General features: G+C 41.5%; 3 protein-coding genes and 2 non-coding genes across 6 annotated transcripts in view; all 5 read right to left on the bottom strand.

Moving 5' to 3' along the window:
- The window catches only part of snx29 (sorting nexin 29), a 130,853-nt gene extending 119,614 nt beyond the window's left edge, over nt 1-11,239 (bottom strand). For both annotated transcript variants that reach the window (XR_010166653.1, XM_063893947.1), the window contains exons 1-11: nt 10,869-11,239; nt 9,168-9,232; nt 8,610-8,662; nt 8,350-8,474; nt 7,031-7,211; nt 6,753-6,823; nt 5,848-6,108; nt 3,827-4,250; nt 3,032-3,147; nt 1,866-1,962; nt 1,616-1,698 (exon numbers count right to left, since the gene is read on the bottom strand). Coding sequence is in view for 1 of the 2 variants with exons in the window: in XM_063893947.1 (XP_063750017.1) it covers nt 1,616-1,698; nt 1,866-1,962; nt 3,032-3,147; nt 3,827-4,250; nt 5,848-6,108; nt 6,753-6,823; nt 7,031-7,211; nt 8,350-8,474; nt 8,610-8,662; nt 9,168-9,232; nt 10,869-10,875 (1,483 nt within the window). In the remaining variant the exon portion in view is untranslated. The remainder of the gene's footprint in view (nt 1-1,615; nt 1,699-1,865; nt 1,963-3,031; nt 3,148-3,826; nt 4,251-5,847; nt 6,109-6,752; nt 6,824-7,030; nt 7,212-8,349; nt 8,475-8,609; nt 8,663-9,167; nt 9,233-10,868) is intronic.
- Nucleotides 11,240-12,797: 1,558 nt separating this feature from the next.
- On the bottom strand, nt 12,798-13,668 carry LOC134871117 (transmembrane protein 238-like). Its single transcript, XM_063893715.1, has one exon. The coding sequence runs from the start codon at nt 13,661-13,663 to the stop codon at nt 13,085-13,087; it is 579 nt and encodes a 192-aa protein (XP_063749785.1). The 5' UTR covers nt 13,664-13,668; the 3' UTR covers nt 12,798-13,084.
- Nucleotides 13,669-17,375: 3,707 nt separating this feature from the next.
- rsl1d1 (ribosomal L1 domain containing 1) lies at nt 17,376-21,957 on the bottom strand. The gene is made up of 9 exons (XM_063894034.1): nt 21,829-21,957; nt 21,443-21,582; nt 20,692-20,830; nt 20,055-20,203; nt 19,552-19,653; nt 19,078-19,171; nt 18,751-18,882; nt 18,510-18,662; nt 17,376-17,649 (listed from the first exon to the last, which is right to left on the bottom strand). Exons 1-9 carry the CDS (start codon nt 21,898-21,900, stop codon nt 17,500-17,502), a joined length of 1,131 nt encoding a protein of 376 aa, XP_063750104.1. The 5' UTR covers nt 21,901-21,957; the 3' UTR covers nt 17,376-17,499.
- Nucleotides 19,333-19,461, bottom strand: LOC134871428 (small nucleolar RNA SNORA55). Its single transcript, XR_010166694.1, has one exon. It is a non-coding gene; the product is annotated as a small nucleolar RNA SNORA55 (small nucleolar RNA).
- On the bottom strand, nt 20,959-21,087 carry LOC134871427 (small nucleolar RNA SNORA55). Its single transcript, XR_010166693.1, has one exon. It is a non-coding gene; the product is annotated as a small nucleolar RNA SNORA55 (small nucleolar RNA).
- Nucleotides 21,958-22,027: the final 70 nt, after the last annotated feature.

The following is a 22,027-nucleotide window of genomic DNA, read 5'->3' as shown; positions in this document are numbered from 1 at the left end:
CTTAAAGTGGACCAACAGCGCCCCCTGCTGGATCATGTGTCATCATGGAAAGAAGTGAACAAGTGTCTCCTGGCACAGGACTCAGCAATTAGATCTCTTTAACTAACAAAAAAAAAGCAAGGATTCCAAACACCAATCAGAGAGTCTGATTTAATTTGCTGCAGATACAGCTGGTGCAAAAATGTCCACACAGAGACATGTCCTAACTTCCTCAGGATTCATTACCATGAACACGCCGTGGGAAAACACTCTGAGATTAGATTGTATTCAGTTTAGGGAGCTGGGGATTTAACAACTCTGATTTTTGCCATCACATTGAATAAGAATCAGTTTTGTGTTTGATTTCATTTATCCGCAGCGCTGCAAGGAAATAAATTTCACTTACACATAATTATTCAGTTTCTATTCACTGCTGCGACTGCTTGCTGAGCGTACTGAGTGCAGACCAAAAGAAATGATATGGTTATAATGTCTTTAAAGTCTTCCTCCAGATACGTTCCCATGTTTTTTAAGATGTTTTCCCAACATAAAAGTAAAAGAAAATGTTTAAAAAGATATTCAAAACACATTTACTCTTTCTGCTTCAATGAGAAATCCTGGTTTTAGCCTCTATCCGCTAACCGGTGCTAATGCTAGACTTACCAAAGTGTGCATCATGACAGCTAGCTGGAGGGATGGCTTTTTTACTTCATTATATAAAAACTTCAGAGAGTTTCATCGATACATGTTTCACTCAGATAATGAGCAAAATGCTAAGTGTGGTTGTGATCTTTTAGTTATGTTCATTGTTGGCTTGTTAGCTTGTTAGCTTGTTAGCTTGTTAGCTTGTCACTGATACACAAAATGAAGGGTAGTCAAGGTCAGATATTTGAGGGCGAATCACCCAAATTTGAAACACATGATTGAATGAAGGGCAGCTTTAACTTACATGTCTGATAGTTCTATCCTAATTTGAAGCTAAAATAGTTTTTAATAATGATTTACTCCATGTTTTGAGGTTTTTTAGTGACTCTAAAATAACTACAAGTGTTTTCTAAACCAAGGATCCCTCTTAGGATATTCTGCATCCAACACCATGTCCTAATTCTAATGTATATTAATTAATGTCAATATCATGCTCTCTAATGATATTTCATTTCACTAAATGCAATTTACATACACTTTTGTCTCGACTCACTTAATTAAGTGTTGTGCTGTGTATGGTGAGTGCCTTATTTTTATCAGAGTAGAATTCCCATTTTATGTAAATTTAAGAACAATAAAGTAATCTGGATCTGAAGGGTTTGCAGTGCATAACTGTTACCTGTCTAGTCCCTCTTAAGCTTTTGTCAGAGGTGTTAGTGAGGGTAGATTCTCACGATCACTGCAGTTTAATATTTGATTAGTCTCAGTTTGGAAAGTACCACATTTGTTGGCGAAGGAATGGAAATCCCCCTTGTTGGTGAGCATGTTTTAAAGTGGGTCCTGTTCAGAGACACCGTTCTAGTGCTACGTAGCTCACATGTGGTATGAACCATGATGATGGATGAGACAAAACCAGTTTGAGAACAGACAGAACTAGAAGAGCAGGAGATAGAGAGGAGCAGTGAGAGGAGGAGAAAGGAGGGACACTGACCGACTGTCATCGACTCTGGCAGGCTGGATGTTGGCATCATGCTGGAGAGAGGAGCAGACTGCTGCGGTGGGCTGGACTCCATGCTGAAACACATTTCAATGTTCATATTAGTGAGTAAAGCTGAGGCTGCAGCAGAGAAAGCAAACCGACAAGACTTTCCTGTTCAGTCCTGTGACTAAAAACTGATAAATCAAACTGCAAATCATGCACACACAACAGCTCATCCATCCTGGCTGAAACGTTAGCTTACTTGAACGATAGCAGCGGTCTGTCGCTCTCACAGTTTCCCACCAGTCCTGCTGACTCATTCTGCGCAGGAAACGCAGCCGAGTCCTCCACGGGACTCACTGAAACAAACACAAAGTGAAAGTGAAGGTGAAGAGTGACAGGGGAAGCACTGAGATTTCATCTGATCCTCACACTGCTCCACAAACAGCTGGAAAAACAGGTCAAACATTACACAATCTTAAAAGGGATTGTACTAAAGGTAGCTCTTTATTTATGTACATATTTATAGAACACAATTCACGTAATGTAGAATAATGACTGTAGTGAACCGTGGAGGCTGATAGCACTCTGAATATTTTACTAATACTACTAATGACTACAAAATGTAAGGTCAATTGAAATATGTTCGAAAAATATTAAGTATTAATACAGTATTCCTGCCTTGCACACGTCCTTGTATGGTATAGTCAGTTTTACAGTTTAGATGTAAATAACTATTGGAGTTGCAGCTGCTGAAAGGGGGGAATGAGTCCAAAGAGCCGGAATATTGATGGAGGAGTTTGGAAGATGTTGATAGTAATAACTCCCTGTTGCTGCAGCTTTTGTTTCTGTGTTTTGAAGACTTCAGTACCCAGTGGCGGTTCTACATGGAATTACACCCCGGCGAGATCCCCCCCCCCCCCACCGAAGGAAAAATAAAAGTGTTTTTTTTCCAGCAATTTTTTATTATAGCAATGTAATGTAACTGAAAGGCAAACTTACTTTTCAAGAATCAAACAATGCACACAATTCAGACAAACCAAAACGTGTAGGAAATATAGGCCTGTAATTTTGGAAGAAAGTCGAGGTGTGACAGTGACATTGCTCTATACAGTGGATCCCCCTCTCCCCCCCTTGTCCGTTCCATTTGGGAGGCCCAGAGGTGAACTGTCAACCGCGGCCGCACCCCCTCCCCTTTCCCGTTCTCACACAAGCTTCTGTGCACGGCACCTTTTCAGCAAGCAGGGGCGCCTGCAGATGCAGGGGGCGCCAATTTGCCAATTCCCCACACAGTGATATGATAGATAGAAAACCACTTTGCGGCCCCAGATGACGTTTTTTTAAGTGCTCGCTCGTGCCGCCCCCCATGAAACGCCGCCCCGGGCAGCTGCCCGCTTCGCCCATGCCCAAAACCGCTACTGTCAGTACCTGTCTGAGAGTGTGCAGGGTTCAGAGGGATGAGGATGTCGGCGCTGATTGGCTGCGTCTTCTTCACCTGCAGGGGGCTCCATGTGGACACACTGGACAGGCTGCCCACCACCAGCCTGAAAAAATAAACATTAAACCTCAGTCAGCATCGGGGTGGATTTTCAGACATAAATAAGTTCATTTCAGTCAAATAGTTCAGACATTTTGGATTCAAACCTCACCACACATTCATAGTCTTTACAGGGATTTTCTGGCATTATTGACCAAAAACAACACTACAATTCCCAGCATGCACCTGTCTCTTTCACTTCATGCAGATCACATCTCTCTCCACGTATACATCATATAAAAACATCTGGTCTTTTCTTGTATTACAAACAAATTTCAGAGTAAATACTATAAAAATGACCTAAAATAGTTCGGCTCTTCACTCCAGAATTGTAGTCCTTTATGAGAATATGTTTATTGAACTACAAATTGATCCAGCTGAATAACCACTCTTCCAACTTTACTAAACAATGGTTGATCTTGTGCTTCTACATGCTGTGTATGCATTTGTTTTTGGATAAAAAAAGGTCATTTTTCTCAGAGAAAACTGATTTTTGTTTCCCTATAATCACCTCTAAAAGCCCATCATTGAAGACAACAAATAAAAAGGGTTAAACAAAAATATAAGCACTTTTTAATTATTACTATTAATTCATTTCCCGTGCACTTAATGAAAACCTCCAGGGTATCGTGCCAATAGGCCACATTAACTTCTGTCAGAATAAATAAAATCCTCTCGTGACTCACTGATCAGAGCTCCTCCTCTCCTCCTCCTGGGACTGTGCTCTGGGTTTGTACATCTCCTCCTCTTCCTCTTCTTCCTCCTCCTCCTCCTCCTCTTCGTTGTCTATACTCTTTCTGTCGGGCAGAGGAGGTGAGGCAGTGGGTGGTGGGGTGCGGCAGGGATGAGGGGACCCCACCCAGCTGACTATACCCGGCTCAGAGAGGCCATTCTGGGTCCGGGACTCGGAGAACTCGGGCTCTAAAGGATCCACGCCTTCCTCCACGCTGCTCTGAGCCAGAGCGGTGAGGCTCTTCCTCATGTCGCTCAGCTTCTGGAGGTCTTCCTCTCCCTCCTCCTCATCCTCCGCTCCTACGTCCAGATCGTCATCAAAGGAAATGATGTTGGTGATTTTCTTTTTCCTCCGCCGCTCCTTCCTCAGCCCCGAGTCTATGTGAGAGAAGATCAAAAAGAAGTGAAAAAACTCAATTACTGTCTTCAATAATCGATTTTCACATCTCCTGAGCAGCCGCCTTAAAATGTTGACACAGCAAAAGCTCAGTACTGGTGACATCAGCAGTTTAAGTGTATTTAAAGGGGTCCTCTTCTGCAAATGTTCAGGTTCAACTGAGTGGTTTGTGCTTTAATGTTATTGGCTAGCGCTCAAACACATTGTACATCACAGGCTAAGGGGCGGGACATCTCTAAGCAGTTGACCAATCACAACAGAGCCGGCCAGCTAACCAATCAGAGCAGACTGGGCTCTGGTTTCAGACAGAGGGGGAAAAGAGGTGCTGCAGCACAGGCAGGATGAGCAACGTAAAGAGCTTTCTGAACATTAAAGCATGGAGACATGTCCCAGTAGAGGAACTAAATACCGATATGAACCTGAAAATAAGCAGACTAGGGCCCCTTTAATAGGGCTAGATTTCGCCCAGTGTAAAGTTTTAGCAGCACAGAGTCACATGTCCTTCTCACAAAGCAGAACATAAGGAGAGGAAGCGCTGAAGCTGTCCCCGGTGGACGGTGCAGACGGTTAAATGAGGTCCAACACGGAGCCGACATCGTGGAAGTTGATTCATTTCACGGGGGATTTCCTCTCGCTGCTGCTTTGTGTTGCCTCCACTGGATTTGTTCCACCAGTGCTTTCATTACACATGCTCCAACTCCACCATATGTGCTTCACTCTCTGTTCTGCTTCGGTGACATAAGTACTCTTTTAAGGAGATCAGACTGGAAAGGTACTTATCATCTTTTAAATTCCTCCTTAAAACATTTAAGGGTGCAAGGTTTGTAGCCTGATATGTTCATGTTTTTCATTTCATTTTATACTAGTCATCTTAATGTTTTATTTAACCTGTAATTATATTTTTCAAATAAAAACTCAGTGTTGCTATGGCTGTTGGGTTTGTCTCGTTAAACTTTGTAACTTTGTTTTGAAAAATGCATGAATAAAGTTTAATATAATTTTAAAAAGATATATATTTTATATGATATTATATACAATTCTAATTAAGATCACTATTCTTCTTTTATTATTATTATCATTACTTTTATTACATTATTTTTGTTTTTTTTTAATTATTATTATTTTTTTTTATTATTTTTGGTATTTTTTAAATTATTATTATTATTATTATTATTATTATTATTATTATTATTAATAATATTATTAATAATAATAATAATAATAATAATTGTTTTATATTATTGTATGTTCTTCTTTTTTGGTGTAAGAGCCAGAGGACAAGATGGACAGCATAACAGAAGTGAAATATTCCAGAAGTAAATGTTAGATATTTTTGCAGCTGGTGTATAAATTACAAGAACTGCACAATTATGTCGTCTGCCAGAGAAAGAAGGACTATAGAATAATGCTAATTAGAAAGTTATGAGTGAATGCTTGGTTTTTAAAACTGGTGTAAAAATGATGTCAGACGTTAGAGAAAGAGCTTAAAGATTATGCTACCAGGTCTTATATAAAACTCCTTTCGTCCCTCATGTTGCAGTCACAAGCAGCTCTATACGAAATGTCTTTGTCTCCTACCAGCAGAGCTGCTGCGGGGGAGGACAGGCAGCGGGTCGGAGGCCCCCTCTCCCCGGGGGGTGAAGCCTGGCACCACGGCGGTGGCGGTGCTGATCTCCCTCAGCAGGCTGCTCACCCCCTGAGTCGACTCCTTCCACAGGCTGCCGATACCCTGCGTCGACTCCTTCAGGAGGTCTGTCACCGTGGAGCCGCCGGCCCGCGCCACCCCCCCATTCAGGTCCGTGTTGTCGATGTTAATGGCGAACAGGATGGAGTTCAGACCTGCAGGAAGAGAGAGAACTTATTTATTACATCCAGCTTTCTTTAACTTCTGCTAAAGTGCTCCGTCAGCTTCTCCTCTCCAGACCAGGATGACCTCTCGGATGGAGAGGAGAAGCTCTGGCAGCAGATCAGAGTTTTACACTCTTAATATTTAACAGTCAGGGAGATTAGCTCATCAATAGTTCAGTAAGAACACAGACATTACCATTAACAGGAACTCACTTCCAACCAAGTCCAGTCATGGTAAACAAGCAAAGTGCAAAGTCAGCTGTTTTAATGCCTCAGCAGCAGTTTATGGGATGCATGTTTGAAATGAAATGAGAGTGAGGCTGTAGTGCTCATTACACCGCAGGAAAAAAATGTGTAAAATGACTTTGCTTCTCTTAGATCCTTACAACTAATCGGGCAAACACATGAAGCCTGCTCCAGAGGAAAGGCCTTAAATCAAAAGGTTATATCCTCTGGATGCCAACACTTTAGGATGTGTATGTTGTAAGACATTAGTAAGTTCAAGTGAAATGCATCTATATAGAGCTGTACTGCTTTACAAGAGCAATAAACAACATGCAGTGAGAGGAATGCACGTTACATCTCTCAGTTTAAGCTTGCTGCTCTTTAGCAACCATCATTAACACACATCTCACCTGCAGCCATGGTGGGGAGCATGCTGGCTCTCTCCTCATCCAGAATAAAAGCCCAGTCTTCATAATAAGTCCTAGAAAAACAGAGAGGACCGGGAGAGACATCTCTATTTAATATAAATAGAGTAAAAAACCTGTAGTTTTGAGGAATATATACAGAGACTGTTGAGCTAAAAAGGTATTTGAGAAAGGTATTTTAGTTTGGCTTTCATAATTCAATCTCTGTCTATTTTTTCCTGAACTACATTGAATGACACACACACACACACACACACACTGACCCGAGGCGGGGCCGCTCAGACAGCAGTGTGTGCAGGTATCTCTCCAGCGAGTGTTCGTTCAGAGCGCAGCGCAGCCAGGCCCGGCCGCGGCCCAGCTCCGAGGAGATCTGACGCAGCGAGTAGAAGCGCTGCTGCTCGTGGCGGTTCAGATGCTCCTTCACATAGAACCAGAATGTCAACTCTAGAGAGGAGAGGAGGAAGAGAGCAGGAGGAGGAGGAAAACATAACCTGGGTTTTATACAGATTGTTTATATACACAGTCAGCACATTCGCTCGTTAATAAATACACACTCTTTTTTTTCACAGAGCTCCATCCTGACCTGATGTCACCCCAAAAAAGTTGTTTCTGTTTCGAGGTAAAGTGTGTGAGGTGTGGAGACTAAAAGGACTGGGTGTTTTGCTTCTCGTCTGCATATAAACTCAGAACAAAGTGTGGAAATTACAGCAGCTATTTCTGGCTTTTTGTCTCAGAGCTCGGCTTCATTACGAGCTCCAAATCCACGAGTCCAGCCACGATCCTTTCTGCTAATTGACCGTGAAGAACAGGGAAACGTCAGATATTATGCTAATGGTGATGACGCGGCGGCCATTACAGAAGTCATGCATTTCTGCTCAGTCTGGAATTAATTACCATAAGGTTATTAAAGGTCACAGTAGAGACTATTTGGTGTAATGTGAAACTAATGTGTCTAAGGGCTTAATAAGCTCTGAGGCTGCAAATTTTAAAAAGTGTTCATACATTGGAGCAGTGATTAGAGTCAGTGTGCAAGTGTTTACAGTGAGGGACTGTTTGCAGTTCAATAGTGATTTAATTGGAGAAAAAAAAGTGTCCTTATTTGAGTCAATTTATGAACACCATGAAAAAAGTGGAAACAAATAGAAAACTTTGAAAAAAAGTCGAAAAAATGCTTGAAAGGTTTTTTAAAATTCTGAAATAAAACATAGTAAAATGTTTAAGAAACAAATTGAAAAAAGTGGAAAAAATTGGGATGTAAAAAAGTGTTAAGAAAAATCAGAATGCACGGAATAAAAAACTTGAATTGTTCACTAAAAGTAATTACAGCAATGAAATGGCTGCAACATGAACTAATGGATGGTTGATTGGTTAAGAAAAAGAGCTATATATAGTAATTGGTGGCAAAAAGTAGAAGTAACAATCCTTGGGTAATACTCATGAATTCACAGTTCAATAAATCTGCCATGAAGCTACTCGGTATCAAGGTTAGCATTTAGCTTTGTGTTGTCCAAGTTGAAGGCTGGAGGTTAAAGTTAAGTTACTGCATTTATTCTTAACTTTAGACCTGAGATCAGCATCATACCTGCTTCAGTCTTGGTGCTGAATCCCGCGGCCTGCTTCAGAGCGGCGGCGGTGAGAGCCAGACCCCGAGTCTTCCTCAGACCGTGCTGCAGCACCGCCTCGAACTGAGCACACAGACAGATCACCCTGCAGGGAACAACAGGGTTACTGCCGTGAGAGCACCGATGAAAAGGATGCCACATGGCTGCTTTTTAAAATAAAGGAAATGAGAATTCAGGGTTTGCACACCAGCCACACATTTTTTTATGACGCTTCTCTTACCTGCTGTCTGAGTCTGTGGCGATCTCCTTCCTTCCTCCAAATCTGATCTGGCACTGCAAAGATATGAAGGGAATGATGACCGCCTCCTTATGAAATACTTCTCCACTGTTTTCCTTGCCTCTCCACACATTTCTAACATTTCAAAGGGTCTAAAACTGCACAAATAGCCCCACAACAGACATGTTCTCTTGCAGAGGAACACTACTTTATACATTTGGAAGTGACCTGCTTCGAACTCTAGAAGGAAACTAATCGTCTCTCTTCCCTGAAAGCTGGTTTAGTCTTGATGTGCAGCATTGATCTCAGCTGGAGTGTTCATTTCCTGTTAAGACCTCAATTGAATAAGTAGTCCATGGGTTGTACAATAGTCCAGGCTAGCTTGATAATGCAAGTGCAGTACCCACTTTCTTTTGACATTCATGTATGGGAAATTGCATTAGCCAGTGTGAAGTTTACTCACTGACTGGCTCTTTAAAACCACTTAATTTATAACCCCACTTCAAATCGCCCTTCCTATCCCGTTAAGGTGAGGAGATGAATCGATCCGATGTGCCTCACCTGTTTGACAGCGTCCAGCAGCCTCTCCAGGAGGTGCTGCCTCTTAGAGTCGCTCTGCTGAGGGCCTGCAGGGAGGGGCAGACAAACAGGAAGTGATTAAGTATCAGTGTGATGGTGGATCAGAGAAATCAATTACCCAGTTATTGCTTGTTCCTGCATTAATAATGCAAGTCCAAAAGGGAGAGGGAATGAACTGCTGGAGAAAGACAGTCACAGCACTCACAGAAACAATAGTATTATGATTTGCTACAGCATGACCAAAACCCTCATTCATGGAGGATATGAACCAAAATCAATATCATGGTAACTTGAAGTGTGTCTGAAACATAGAACAGTGAGTTTACTATGAAAAAACTGCATTTAATTTAAATAAATAAGATGTTTCTGACCACCAAAGACTATGGAGTAATATTTTAATGAGATGCTGTTGTATATTGTATATGCCATTAAAACATTTCAGTTACTGTTTGATCTTTCTTAATATGGAGACTTTTTCCTGGTTTTTCTGGTTAATTCTACCGTACTTTACAGCTATGCGTATTAATGTACTGTCTGTGTACATGTATATGCGTATTCTGCAGGAATGGGTCAATATTTATATAGTTCTGTCTTTAATGTAATCAATATTTAGTGGGTTTTATGTCATGCATTTCATGTATTCCAGTTCTAGTATCAATACTTGTTACATCGCATCTTGCTTTAAATAGATTTTAGAATGCTATCCCTTTTTTATTTCATTTCATGTCTATTTTCCTTATTTTAAACTCCTTTCTGCTGCATTTCTTGTATGCAAGGAGCAATATAAATGACGCTGTTGTATTATCAAATGTCAAAACCGACTTCTAATACATCCAGGATACTTCTGGTAGCGGCACTTCGAAAGTAATGTATGGAAGTTTTCGAGGTTGTGGTTCCAAAGTGGAGTCAGATAGAAAGGCTTCCTGCATGGAGCATTAAAAACACCATAAGGAGCATCTGAGTGGTTCTGAGTGGCTTTCAGTTTCTCTTTCATGCATTGATTAATTAGGGTTTAACAAACCACAGAAGCCATTTGTGGTTTAGTTACATTGTGGAAGAAGCTGCAGAATTCCCAAACTTACTGTCTGTACACAGGAGGCGCTAACATTATTTGATATTATGCTATTTAACATGGAGATAGTTTACTTATTCCGGCACACTGTGTCGCATGCATCTTTCTCCAGCACTATTTTATTGTTGTATGTCTTTATGTTGCATTGTTGGAGGAGCCTTAAGACATTCAATGCCAAAAAGACAATAAACCTTTAGATCTTGAAGATACTAAATGTCACAACTCACAAATGTATGTTTAGCTGTATTTACCCCACTGCACAGTATTTAATTGTACTTGTTTATCTTCTTTTATTTTGCATGCATATAAACTCCAACATTTACTTGCAACATTCTCTGGAGCATTTAGCTTATTGTATTTTATTTGACATGTATATATAGTTCACATAAGATGGCACTGTTGTACTGTACTCTGTTTATTCTTGCTCATATATATTTATGTTGCATTGTTGAAGGAGCCTGGCTCTTAACCTTTTCATTGCCATAACTACACTGAAGCTACTGTGCATATGCCAATACATCCTTTAAATCCTACACCCTAAAGTTACTGAATCTCTTCGTGCATGCAGGATATGCTGCCACACATAAGACAATGGACACAACCGAACTCACCGTTCATTGTGACAGCCAGTCACCGGTAGCAGAAGCATCCAAGCTAAAACACTTCCCCTAAATTTGCCAGCTTTTATCCAGAGGCTAGCGATACACCGGGCCCATGCTGCCTCAGTGGCCGAGCGGCAAGCACCCTAGGGCGGCGTGAGTACTGATGCTCCCCCGGTGAACAGAGAGGCCTGCCGGGAGTCTACCACAAGCTGACATGAAAGAGTTGTAGAAAGCCCGGGAAGCCGACAAAATGTGAAACGCAAACGCGGGAGTCGAGTTTCTTATCCATTAAACAACCTGTCAAAAAGAGAGGTGTTTGTCTAAAAGAGAAACTAGCTGTTTCTCAGTTAGCAGTCTATGGCACTGCGAAAAAAGGGAAACGCGCTGACAGAGCTGTGTCAAGGTCACATGACACAACACACAGCCGTCATATGACCGGAAATGCATGATGGGAGTTGTAGTTCTTTGTTAAAAGCGTTCCGAAACTACAGAATAACCATTTAAATGCATATATTTGATAATAAGACATTTGATCCGCGATGTGTCTGTGTATTTCTGTGTATATATATTTGAGGCACGTTTTTTGTTTGCAAAAAAGGACTTCATTTGTATATTTTAGTCAGGTAAAATTGTAAGTCTAAATATGGATGCATCTAAGTATGCATTTAATGAGAATTCTACAGAATAAGAATAACAATTAACGGTGAGGGTTTAATTTAAGAATATTGAATTTATTTAATAACTGTTATACAATGCGAATTAAAGCCTGGGAGTATTACATAAAAATGAATACAATGAAAGTGTGAATATTGGCCCAAAAAAAAATCATAACATGCAAGAAAACATATTTTAAGAACGACATCAGTTACAACATAAATTAAAGCCACATTTAGACAAAAAGAATATCACATGAACACACCCCAGAGCTCTTGTGGTAAAAATAAATATATATATATATCTGGTGTTTGTTTGTTAGGAAATTAATTCTCTGTTAATCATCCACTAGCTCAGGATGAATTCCTTAACCCTTTTTTTCAGGTTTAGCTTCAATTTGTTTAATAATTATAACAAACACATTCAAAGCTATTGACATTTTAATCAATAATTGTGTGTCCTTCACTTGGCCTAACTCTAACCTGCAGAAACAACCCTTATCTTAGAAAACCAACCACAGGCAAAATGCTACGCCATGTGTAACATAAACCTCAATCAGATATGATTATCACATAGCTCGATTAGCGGGAATCAGATGACCTGAGAGTCATCCGTTAAATCTGCACTGTGATCACTTTGGTCATATCTAATCCAACATTTTACTGTGTGTGTGTGTGTGTGTGTGTGTGTGTGTGTGTGTGTGTGTGTGTGTGTGTGTGTGTGTGTGTGTGTGTGTGTGTGTGTGTGTGTGTGTGTGTGTGTGTGTGTGTGTGTGCTGCAGTTTTATTAGAGGATCACAAACAGATTAAGATATCTTTAGATAACTTCAGATTACTTTACTGGCATGCTAACATTCGGAAACTTAACCCTGAAAGGAGCTTATTTTGAAAATGATTAACAAGGAATGTGCGCTTTTTATCTGAAAGCTGATATTTCTCTTTACTCTTCTCTTGTCAGCGGTCTCTTTGTTCCTGCCTTGAATGATTTACACATGTTAAACACAAGCATGTGTAATCTGTGATCATGTGCAAACCTTTGAAGCCAATTGAAACACTGCATGTGATGACAACCACAGAACTACACAAATACTTTGGTAAGGCAGAACATTGTAAACTTTATTTGTAAAACAGATGAGATTATAAAGGATTCGTAGCATTATTCGTCAAATAAATAAGTAAAAACTGTCAGATGTGTCATTATTGCTGCGTTCTGTAAATTCCCACCTCAAAAAGGAAGCTTCCAGTCACATTTCATCCAAAAAAAAGTCAGCTTCACAAAAACAAATCTGTTAAAATACCATTTATTTTCTATTTACAGTCACCAAAACCCTTGCAAAATTCATGAATACACCATAATAGTGACAGATGTGTATGCTGTGGTTTCCAGTTTTGCAATTCTGTTAGTGTGCAAAGTTTACATCTTATCAGTTAGAAACGGACATGGGGATGTTATCTGGACAAGACTTCAGCACGTTAGCAGAGCAAACACACACACACACACACAAAATCACTGTCACCAGAAAAATGTGCAAATACAAACAAATAAGTCCAAGTTCAGAATGATTCTGAGGTTCATATTGATAAGGTGTCCCTCACAAGGTCTTTGGATGGAGATGTGGATGGAGAAGACATGTTGCTGTCAAAGGTGGTGGACAGCGACACCTCAGTGTTTGAAGGTCTACTCCTCCTGAAAGAGTTCCTGATCCTGGAGGAAAACCGGTCCGACATCTGCCTCATGGCCCGGCTCAGCCTCTGGTTCTTCAGCCTTATCTTACCCACGTCGTCCTCCAGCTCCTCGGGGGGGACGTCTATATTCCCAGAGTACCAGAACACCCACCAGATGAGGCTGAGGAAGATGACGATGGCCCCTGCGTAGATGAACAAATCATGGACGACCAGTCCTCCGAACACCCCCACCAGCATGAGGAAGGTCCCCAGTATGTCGTGGGCCACGGCGAACCAGAAGGAGCATTTACAGCGGCCCACCCCCCCATAACTCCTCTCCATGACCGGCTCCAGCTGCACAGGTGTGGACATGGCAGCGGTGGAGATCCTCCAAACCAGGAGCTGTTCCCAGAGTTTAATCCAGATGTGTGTGTGTGTGTGTGTGTGTGTGTGTGCAGCTGCAGGACAGTGGAGTGTTATCCACATATGAAACAGCCGGCTATGGTCAAAGTTCAATGTACGGCAGGACTTATCAGCGGGGCAGTTCACACAGGAACGGGGGAGGGAGGGAGGGAGGGACAGCACCGCAGAGAGGCTTTAAAGAGAGAGGATGAACCACAGTGTAAACACATCAGTGATCAAAGAGGTGCATACACTTACAGCAGCTGAAATCAGTGCTTTTGATTATTTATGGCCTTTAAAAAGGAATTACTTATTTAATTTAGTTTAGTTTATTTGTTATTTTTAGTGTGTACAGTTTATGTATTTATTATTTAATTAACTTAAATAGATTTCAATCAAATTTGATTGAATTTAGTTGAATTCATGTCATTTAAATTAATTCACTCTTTAATTCAGTCGTTATTTTAGTGTGTTCATTTTATCCATTTAAAATAATTTATCTATCTTAACTTTATTTTATTTTATTCATTGGACTTCATTTAATTTAGTTCAATACATTTAATTACAGTTTTATTTCATTGTACTTATTTTATTTAAATGTAAAATGTATTAACTGTTACCTCATTTTTCTGGAGTTTTGCAATGTGGATTTCTGAGTAGCATGCACATTGACATCCAATTACAAGACTGGATTTGATCATGTGATGAAATGGTATGATGGTGATCTGTGTATGTGTGTGTGTGTGTGTGTGTGTGTGTGTGTGTGTGTGTGTGTGTGTGTGTGTGTGTGTGTGTGTGTGTGTGTGTGTGTGTGTGTGTGTGTGTGTGTGTGTGTGTGTGTGTGTGTAAAACTAGCTTGTATTATAGTCATATCTGCTGGCCTGTTGTAAAGGCCGCACCAGATTTCTCACTAGAATAAAATGGAAGCAGTTGCATCCCTAAGAAGAAAACAGAAGCAGAGTCCAAACTAAATCATCAGAGATCCTGGTTTCACGCCGCCTGGCAGTATCCCTTCCTCCTCTGCCTCTCCTTCAGCACCGGGATCCACATCAGCCCCATCAGCACCAGCACCAGCCCCAACGAGAGGCAGGCGGAGGCCACGGAGCGGGAGGTGTCCGTCACCCCCAGAGACAGCAGCAGGTAGAGGAGCCCCCCCGCTGCACACATCAGAGAGCCCATCACCAGCACGATGATGGCTTTGTGCAGGGGGGCCCAGACGGAGGCCCCTGCAGAGTCTGGAAACAGGCGCTGCCTCCCGGAGTCTTCTGGAAACGAGTCTTCTCCAAATTCCTCCATGGGTTCCTTCAGACGAGGGACACAACAGTTTGTTTCTGCAATCTGAGAAACAGAAACACAAGAATAAAGGCTCTGAATACACCACAGATACACCTTGTAATTGTGTGCATATACTCACAGATAATCATGCTGTTTATTATTTATGCACTATTTATTTTCATGTGAGTTTTTATTGATTTCATGTCATTTTTTATATTTTTTAAATGTAATTCTTTATTGATTTGTGTATTATTATTATAACCTGTAACATTGTTTTATTTTAGAACAACTGTAACTAAATGTAAACCCCCCTCTTGGTTACTCATTTTTCTGTTTTTGTCATTAGTCAGGAGTAATGTTAACAAAACGATATGCATTTCTCTGAATAAATTATGAATAAACTGCTTTAGGTTACACCGAGCTGACAAATTGAAGCACGTTCGCTTCAGATAAGTCATTTAAAGTGTTAAAATACTATATTCTACTTTAAGTTAATTTCCAGGAAGTTGCTAGAGGTGGGAATTTAGTCTGCAGATAAAACAATTGAATTAGATCAATAATGTCCTTTTGATGTGCAAATGCATGCATAATGACTGCTCGATAATACGTATGTGTTCATGTTGTCCAATTTGAAGACTTTAATCAGGTGATAAGATCATGCAATGCTTGTGTGTGTGTGTGTGTGTGTGTGTGTGTGTGTGTGTGTGTGTGTTAAACACTAATCTATAGCATGCATAAGTGTGACAGAATAGTAGGCCTGTTGTATGCCTTAGTAGCTGGTAAATATACATATTATTTTGTATTTAAATTGCCAAGCTGCAGTCTACAGAGGAGGGTTTTCATTCTGTAGAAATAACTATTAAATTAAATGAATGCTGTCATACCGTCAGAGCCGGTCCGGTCCTGAGTCAGTGCCTCCTCCCTGCAGCCTCACAGAGCAGCTCCTCTCTCGCTCTCTCTCGCTCTCTCTGTGTGTGAGGAACGCTGAAGGTCTGCAGGATGAGTCTCTCTGCTCAGGAACCGTGACTCTGTAATTCCAGATGACCCACCACTCCCACACTCAGAAGAATACAGACCCACCTGTTGACAGCGACATCATCACCTCTGATCGGCTCATAATCCTGTCACATTACACCCAGAGGGGAAGAAGATCCTGCACTTAATTATAAGGAGAAACACTTAACTGTAAACCTGCTGTGTGACACGCCTCAGTAGAACTACAGAAATATTAGCACAAAAATAAGGGACTCGTTATTCAGAAACATATGCATCAAATTAAACGATGCATTTTGAAGTCTTGGCATCCAAATAGTACTAATAAAATACTAATCATGGCACATTTTGATTTTTGATGCGTTTATGTGCCCATCACAGCTGAGAAATGTCGAGTGATTTAACTTTGACTACCTATAACAGTCAAAATCAAATGAAATGAAGCAAAGATAACCATATTGGCTTTTTTAAAATGCAGTAGGCTTAAAGATAAAATGGAAAGAATCAACAAGTCCCTAAAAATCCCACAAATAAGTAGAGTACTTGTGTAAATGTACCTAGCTACTTTCAACTAACTAATCAAGATGTTCTTCATAAATTCATATTTCAGTGTCTCAGAGCAGATTATATTTTCCACTTGTAGCCTTATAAGCGCAAAGCCTTATGGGTAATGTAGTTGCAGCTGTATAGCAGCTGCACAAACCAGAGGATAACCTGAACAAAGGGACGACATCAGATACAGTCGGCAGATATATACATGACTCCCATCAACCAACAGGTGTCAAGGATAATACCCTGCATGTGTTCGAGGACACAAAAGGTGAGGAAACAGCGTTCAGAACTGGGATTAAACCCAAGGCTGTGGTGATGATGAAATATCTTAAATTAAAACACTTCCAGCACCGGACAGCCATCATAAGCATCATAAGGTCATCATTTTTGAGCTGGACAGCCACAGGTACAGTACAAGTATGCTGCGTTCATGTAGTGCCGGAATAATTGGAAAAATGAGTACCAACTGGACATAAATGCAGCCCCCTTCAAACAGGTGAAATTCAGACAGGTTGGAAAAGGAAGGAAATGTAGGTACACAGGTTAACTTCAAAAAACAAGCTGGTCGAAAGTACAAGTTGGGATGTCACAAATGTTTTAATTCACGTAACGCAAAAACACTTTCTGCTCATTTGCTTTATGCAATCAGGATGTTACTGTTCATGTAAACTTAGATTAGACAGAAAAAGGTCAGGAATTTAGGAAACACTCATTCAGCAACAAACAAACTGATACTGAGCTACAAACGGTCTCAACCTTTATCTTTTCACAAGGAAGTCCCTGAAACGACCTTGAAAACTGTAGAGGTACAATGCAGCTTTCATTATGTTGAGAAGGGCTGCACTCCTAAGCTTCACTAGTTTCAGAGCCCTGTCACATAACACAGAGCCATTGTTAGCAATATTAGCTCGGCCTGTTCTTCCTCTTCTATGATTAAAGAGAGAGAAAGCTTTTAGAGAACACGACAGAGCCAAAGTTAATTTCACATAACAAACTTTATATTCTGCATCATCCAGGCATAACGACACAAAACAGAGGGAATATATGTGGACCATCTGGTCCTGTGTAAAATGTCCATGTTGAGGGTGTGAGGAGGAGAATCACTTCACTCTGGGCACTTTCCTTTTCTTTTCTTTTTTGGACTCGGCCTTGCCGCCTTTCTTGTTTATTTTGTTTTGTGGTTTCCTTCCTTTCTTCCCTGCAGCCGTCCTGGGCGCCTTCTCCAGCTGCTTCTTCTTCTTGGATGTCTTCTGCAAAGAGAGAAAGACACACAATGAGTCAGATGAGATATTGTAAGAGTGCTGCAGTGATGATGCATTTTCATGGGCCGACCCGGAGGTCAGCATCGCTCCCTCGACAAAAGCAACGGGGTTTCAGAAAACAAGGCCTCATTTTTATGATACCTACAGGTTTTATTCAGCAGGGTAATCTCCACATTAACACCACTTTACGATGTTTGTGACATTAAGTGCAATCGCCATAAATATAAAGCTAACTTTAAGCTGTAAAAGGAACTACAGCACGGTCACATGACTTCACCAGCGCTAAGCTGAAGGCGGCTAACGTTGGGCATGGTGCCGTTTATTCGTCTCATTGAAACACTTGTTAGCAACTGCAGTTTTTAAGCCACATGGAAGCTTTGGATATTGATGAGTGGGGGGTTTAATGAGGTCTCTAGTGGCTCTTCAGGTGGTGAAATAGGTCATAACATCCTGTACATCAAGAGTGAGTCGAGTGGTATCATGCTGCTGCCTACAGAAGCGCTGTAGTACAAGCAGCAGAAATGCAGGTATTTTTAAAGTGAACACGTTGTGTATCAAAGATGTAGCGAGACAGGCTCCACAGCAGAGGAGGACCGTCTGGATTTACATTGAGTCTTTATAGCACCAGTTAATGTCCGGATCAAACACCTCACAGTCAGCCGGATTTCCTACGGTGCAGATTTTAGATTGTGCGCAAACAAAAGAGGAGGAACCCGTGAAACCAGGATGAGAGAGAACTTTTATGTCGTACAAATCATCTCTTCACCTCGTGTTAACCACAGGCCTTATTTCAGGCATCTAATCCATGGTGAAATGCTAACTCATTCCTGCAGCTGTGACTCACTGACCTCCAGTTTAGCCTTCTTGCTTGGTGTTCCAACGGGAACCAGCTGTGGGATTTCTTCCTCTGTCCCCTCGGTTGTCTTCACCTCCTCCGTATCCTTGCTTTTCTTAGCCTCCTCCGCCTTTTTGCTTCTCTTTGCCCGCTTTTTAGCCACAGCCTGAGAAACACAAACACAGCCGCTGGTTATTCACAGTTCCTTTAAAGACAATCAGATTGATATTTCAGTGTGAATGAGTCGCTCTCACCTCTTTCTTGGCGGTCTCTGCCTGTTTCTGAGCGTCCTCCAGCGCGGTGAGGCTGTTCAGGTTGGAGGTGTAGACGGGCAGAGATACAGACGTCTGACTCTTGATGTGGACCAGCTTTATCACAGGTCCTTTCTGCACACAGACAAACAAGATATTTCTATTAGAGTGGCAAAAAGTGGCTTTAAAACACCCTTAAACAAAAGAAATGTAACAAGAAATGTGTCATAACGCCGGGTTGGAAGCACCACACAATAAGGACGTTACAGAACAGAGGTGGAAGATATGAAGTAAGAGTACAAACACTGCTGTTTAGGCTGTCGGACTCACCGTGCGTAGTTTGGTGGACACCGTTTGGAAAGCAGCCTCCACGTTTTCTGTCACCTCGTCTGCGGTCATGCCGGCGTGGGCAATCCGAGCCATGCTGCAACACAGGACGGTTCAGTTAAGAGATGCAGGGTGGGAACACTGTTTCCACTGCTTGGTACAGCTCAACAGAACGAGCGAGTTGAGAGGTACCATGCAGTGGAAACGCAGTAGAAGGAACCACTGCAGTAGAAATGCAGGTATTTGAACGTAAACATGTTGTGTTTCAAAGTTGTAGAGACAGGCTCCACAGCAGAGGAGGTCCATCTGGATTTACGTTGAATCTTTATGGCACCAGTTATTGTCCGGGTCAAACACTTCACAGAATCAACCGGGCTGCTATGGTGCTGTTTGTTTTAAAATACCCAAAGTCTATAATTGTTAGTCTATGATTTTCTAAAGGGGTTAGCTTCCACACAGAGCAGTTGATGGTCTCACCAGCAGCAGCCCTTGTTGGTGACCTTCAGGCTGGAGCCCTGGATCACTCTGCTGATGTCTCTGGCCAGATTCTTGCTCTGCAGGTTCACACACAGCGGCTCTCTGTGAAGAACAGGGATGAGATGACAATGCATGAGGAGAACAGAGAATCGAATGCTGAACCAACAGATTTAAAGTACAACGGGCAGAAGACTGAAAAAACAAGACGATAGCTGCCTACAGGACCGCCGTAGTACAAGCAGCAGAAATGCAGGTATTTTTTAAGTGAACACGTTGTGTATCAAAGATGTAGCGAGACAGGCTCCACAGCAGAGGAGGACCGTCTGGATTAACATTGAATCTTTATAGCACCAGTTAATGTCCGGATCAAACACTTCAGTCAGTCGGACTTCCTACGGTGCAAATTTTGCGCAAACAAAGGAGGAGGAACAGGACTTTAAATTGTGAAACCCCTACAACCAGGATGAAAGAAAGAAAGCATGCATGGTAAGGAAATGTGTTACCTCTTCCTCTCGTAGAAGTGTTTCCCGAGGTGAGACGGCAGCAGGCGGCGGACGCGGTCGTCAGAGAGGAACATGTCGTAGTTCCCCAGCAGGCGGCGCTTCGCTTCATACGGTTTGTACTCCGTCTTTAGGACTTTATACGGGATGACCTGATCCAGACACAGCAGGAAGGAGGTTAACAATCAATGGACAGGACTGGGGATGCAGTGTGTGTGTGTGTGTTTGTGTGTGTGTGTATGTGTGTATGTGTGTGTGTGTGTGTATGTACGTATGTGTGTATATATATATATATGGCTAATAAATGTTTATTGTTATGTATTATTGGGATGATGTCAAGCACAATTGCCAATGTTTAATTGGATATATTTGGTTTGACCTCTAATTTATTCTGAGTAAGTCCAGAAAAGGATGATAGGCTTTATGTTGTATTAAAGCCAAAGTATTTGTTGTGTTAAAAGTGATGTCTGTTAAATTTGGTTAAAGCTACAGCTAAGCTACATTCTCCTTTGAAATTTAAAAAAATCCACCTCTTCCATAATCTATGACTTCTTCTATAAAACTGCAACACAGCTGTCAATGCAGGAATAATCCAATCAGTGTCCGACTGTATTTTATTGATCCTCTGACTGGTTTTTACCTCCGAGATGTTCGTCACCCCCTTCTCCTGCAGCAGCTTCTTATAAAACCTGATCGTCTGATCCGAGGTCATGTTGGGCTCGTCTCTGGTGAAGAGGCAGACCTCGTCTGTGTCCGGCCGCTGGCCATGGGGCAGTGGACTGAGGACAGAAAAAACACAAGACGATATCAGAGGAGGAGCATCTGATGAGAGCAAGGACATATTCACACCATGCATGCAGCAGAAAAAGCCGTAGAAATGCAGGAATTTTAATGTAAATATGACAAGTTGTGTTTCAAAGTTGTAGAGACAGGCTCCACAGCAGAGGAGGTCCATCTGGATTTACGTTGAATCTTTATGGCACCAGTTATTGTCCGGGTCAAACACTTCACAGAATCAACCGGGCTGCTTTGGTGCTTTTCATATTAAAACCTGTGTTGTTAGTCTATGTTTTTCTAAAGCTGAATACAGGTTAGTAGTCACACAGACAGTAATATACGAGAGTATTAGAGTTTGTTAGGATCACAGAAATCAGATCTCTACACATTGAAAATACCTCTAGACAATTGTAGAGGTAATTATTGCTCTCTTTGTGTTTAAGGGGAAAGAAATATTTACATACGTTTTATAATGACGTTATAGACGTCAAACAGGGGATATGGCAACAGAACAAGGGTGGAATAAAAAGCCATTATCAGTAAGTTACTTCAGAAGAGAGGAAAACAACAGATCAGGCATGAAGGCAGCTCTAATGGCTGTCAGGTGGACTCACATGCGGATGGTCTGTGGTTTTTTGGGGATCTTCCACAGGGTGAAGAGCAGGCTGATCTGCTGTGTGTCGTCCAGGAACAGTGAGTCCCCGGTGGACTTGGTTTTCAGGAAAGCCTGCAAAGCCTGGACGGCCTTTTTGACCTGGCAGAGACATAAAATTCAGTTATAAACCCATATAAAAACCCACCGACAGACTCCATTTGTCTAGACGTGCTACTTGGTATTAGCTTCGTTGCTAAAGAGGAAAGAAAACAAGCTAACTAATGCTTGTTTGCTTATAGCTACTCCCAAATAATAACAATGTGTTGGTATTTTAATCTTCTATTAGAATACACTATCTTTATATAGGGTTTAAATGTATTAAAGGCAAAGAAAAACAGTTTTTACCTGTCCCCGGTCTACCCCAACTTCTGCTGTCTCCGCCATGCTGTCTGCTTCACGTGTTAACCTTACACGCATGCGCAATGAGTAGATTGTACGTCACAACCTATTCTTCTTCTGTGGTTGGCAGCTTAGATGGCGCATTATCGCCACCTGCTGGACTGAGCATTATTTTAGATGTAATATATTCTATTATAAGTTCCAA

Source organism: Eleginops maclovinus, chromosome 10 (assembly GCF_036324505.1).
Source record: "Eleginops maclovinus isolate JMC-PN-2008 ecotype Puerto Natales chromosome 10, JC_Emac_rtc_rv5, whole genome shotgun sequence".
Lineage (NCBI taxonomy): Eukaryota > Metazoa > Chordata > Actinopteri > Perciformes > Eleginopidae > Eleginops > Eleginops maclovinus.
The sequence above is the reverse complement of the archived record's forward strand: the minus strand, read 5'-3'. Positions and strand labels throughout refer to the sequence as shown.

What these genes read in the sequence shown, in the direction of transcription:
- LOC134871117 (XM_063893715.1), bottom strand. Translation starts at nt 13,663, where the DNA reads ATGTGGATAACACTCCACTGTCCTGCAGCTGCACACACACACACACAC.
- rsl1d1 (XM_063894034.1), bottom strand. Translation starts at nt 21,900, where the DNA reads ATGCGTGTAAGGTTAACACGTGAAGCAGACAGCATGGCGGAGACAGCA. An exon ending in AAACCACAGACCATCCGCAT is followed by an intron (nt 20,831 to 21,442) that starts GTGAGTCCACCT and finishes TTCTGTCCTCAG; the next exon opens with TCCACTGCCCCATGGCCAGC. An exon ending in GGGTGACGAACATCTCGGAG is followed by an intron (nt 20,204 to 20,691) that starts GTAAAAACCAGT and finishes TGTCTGGATCAG; the next exon opens with GTCATCCCGTATAAAGTCCT.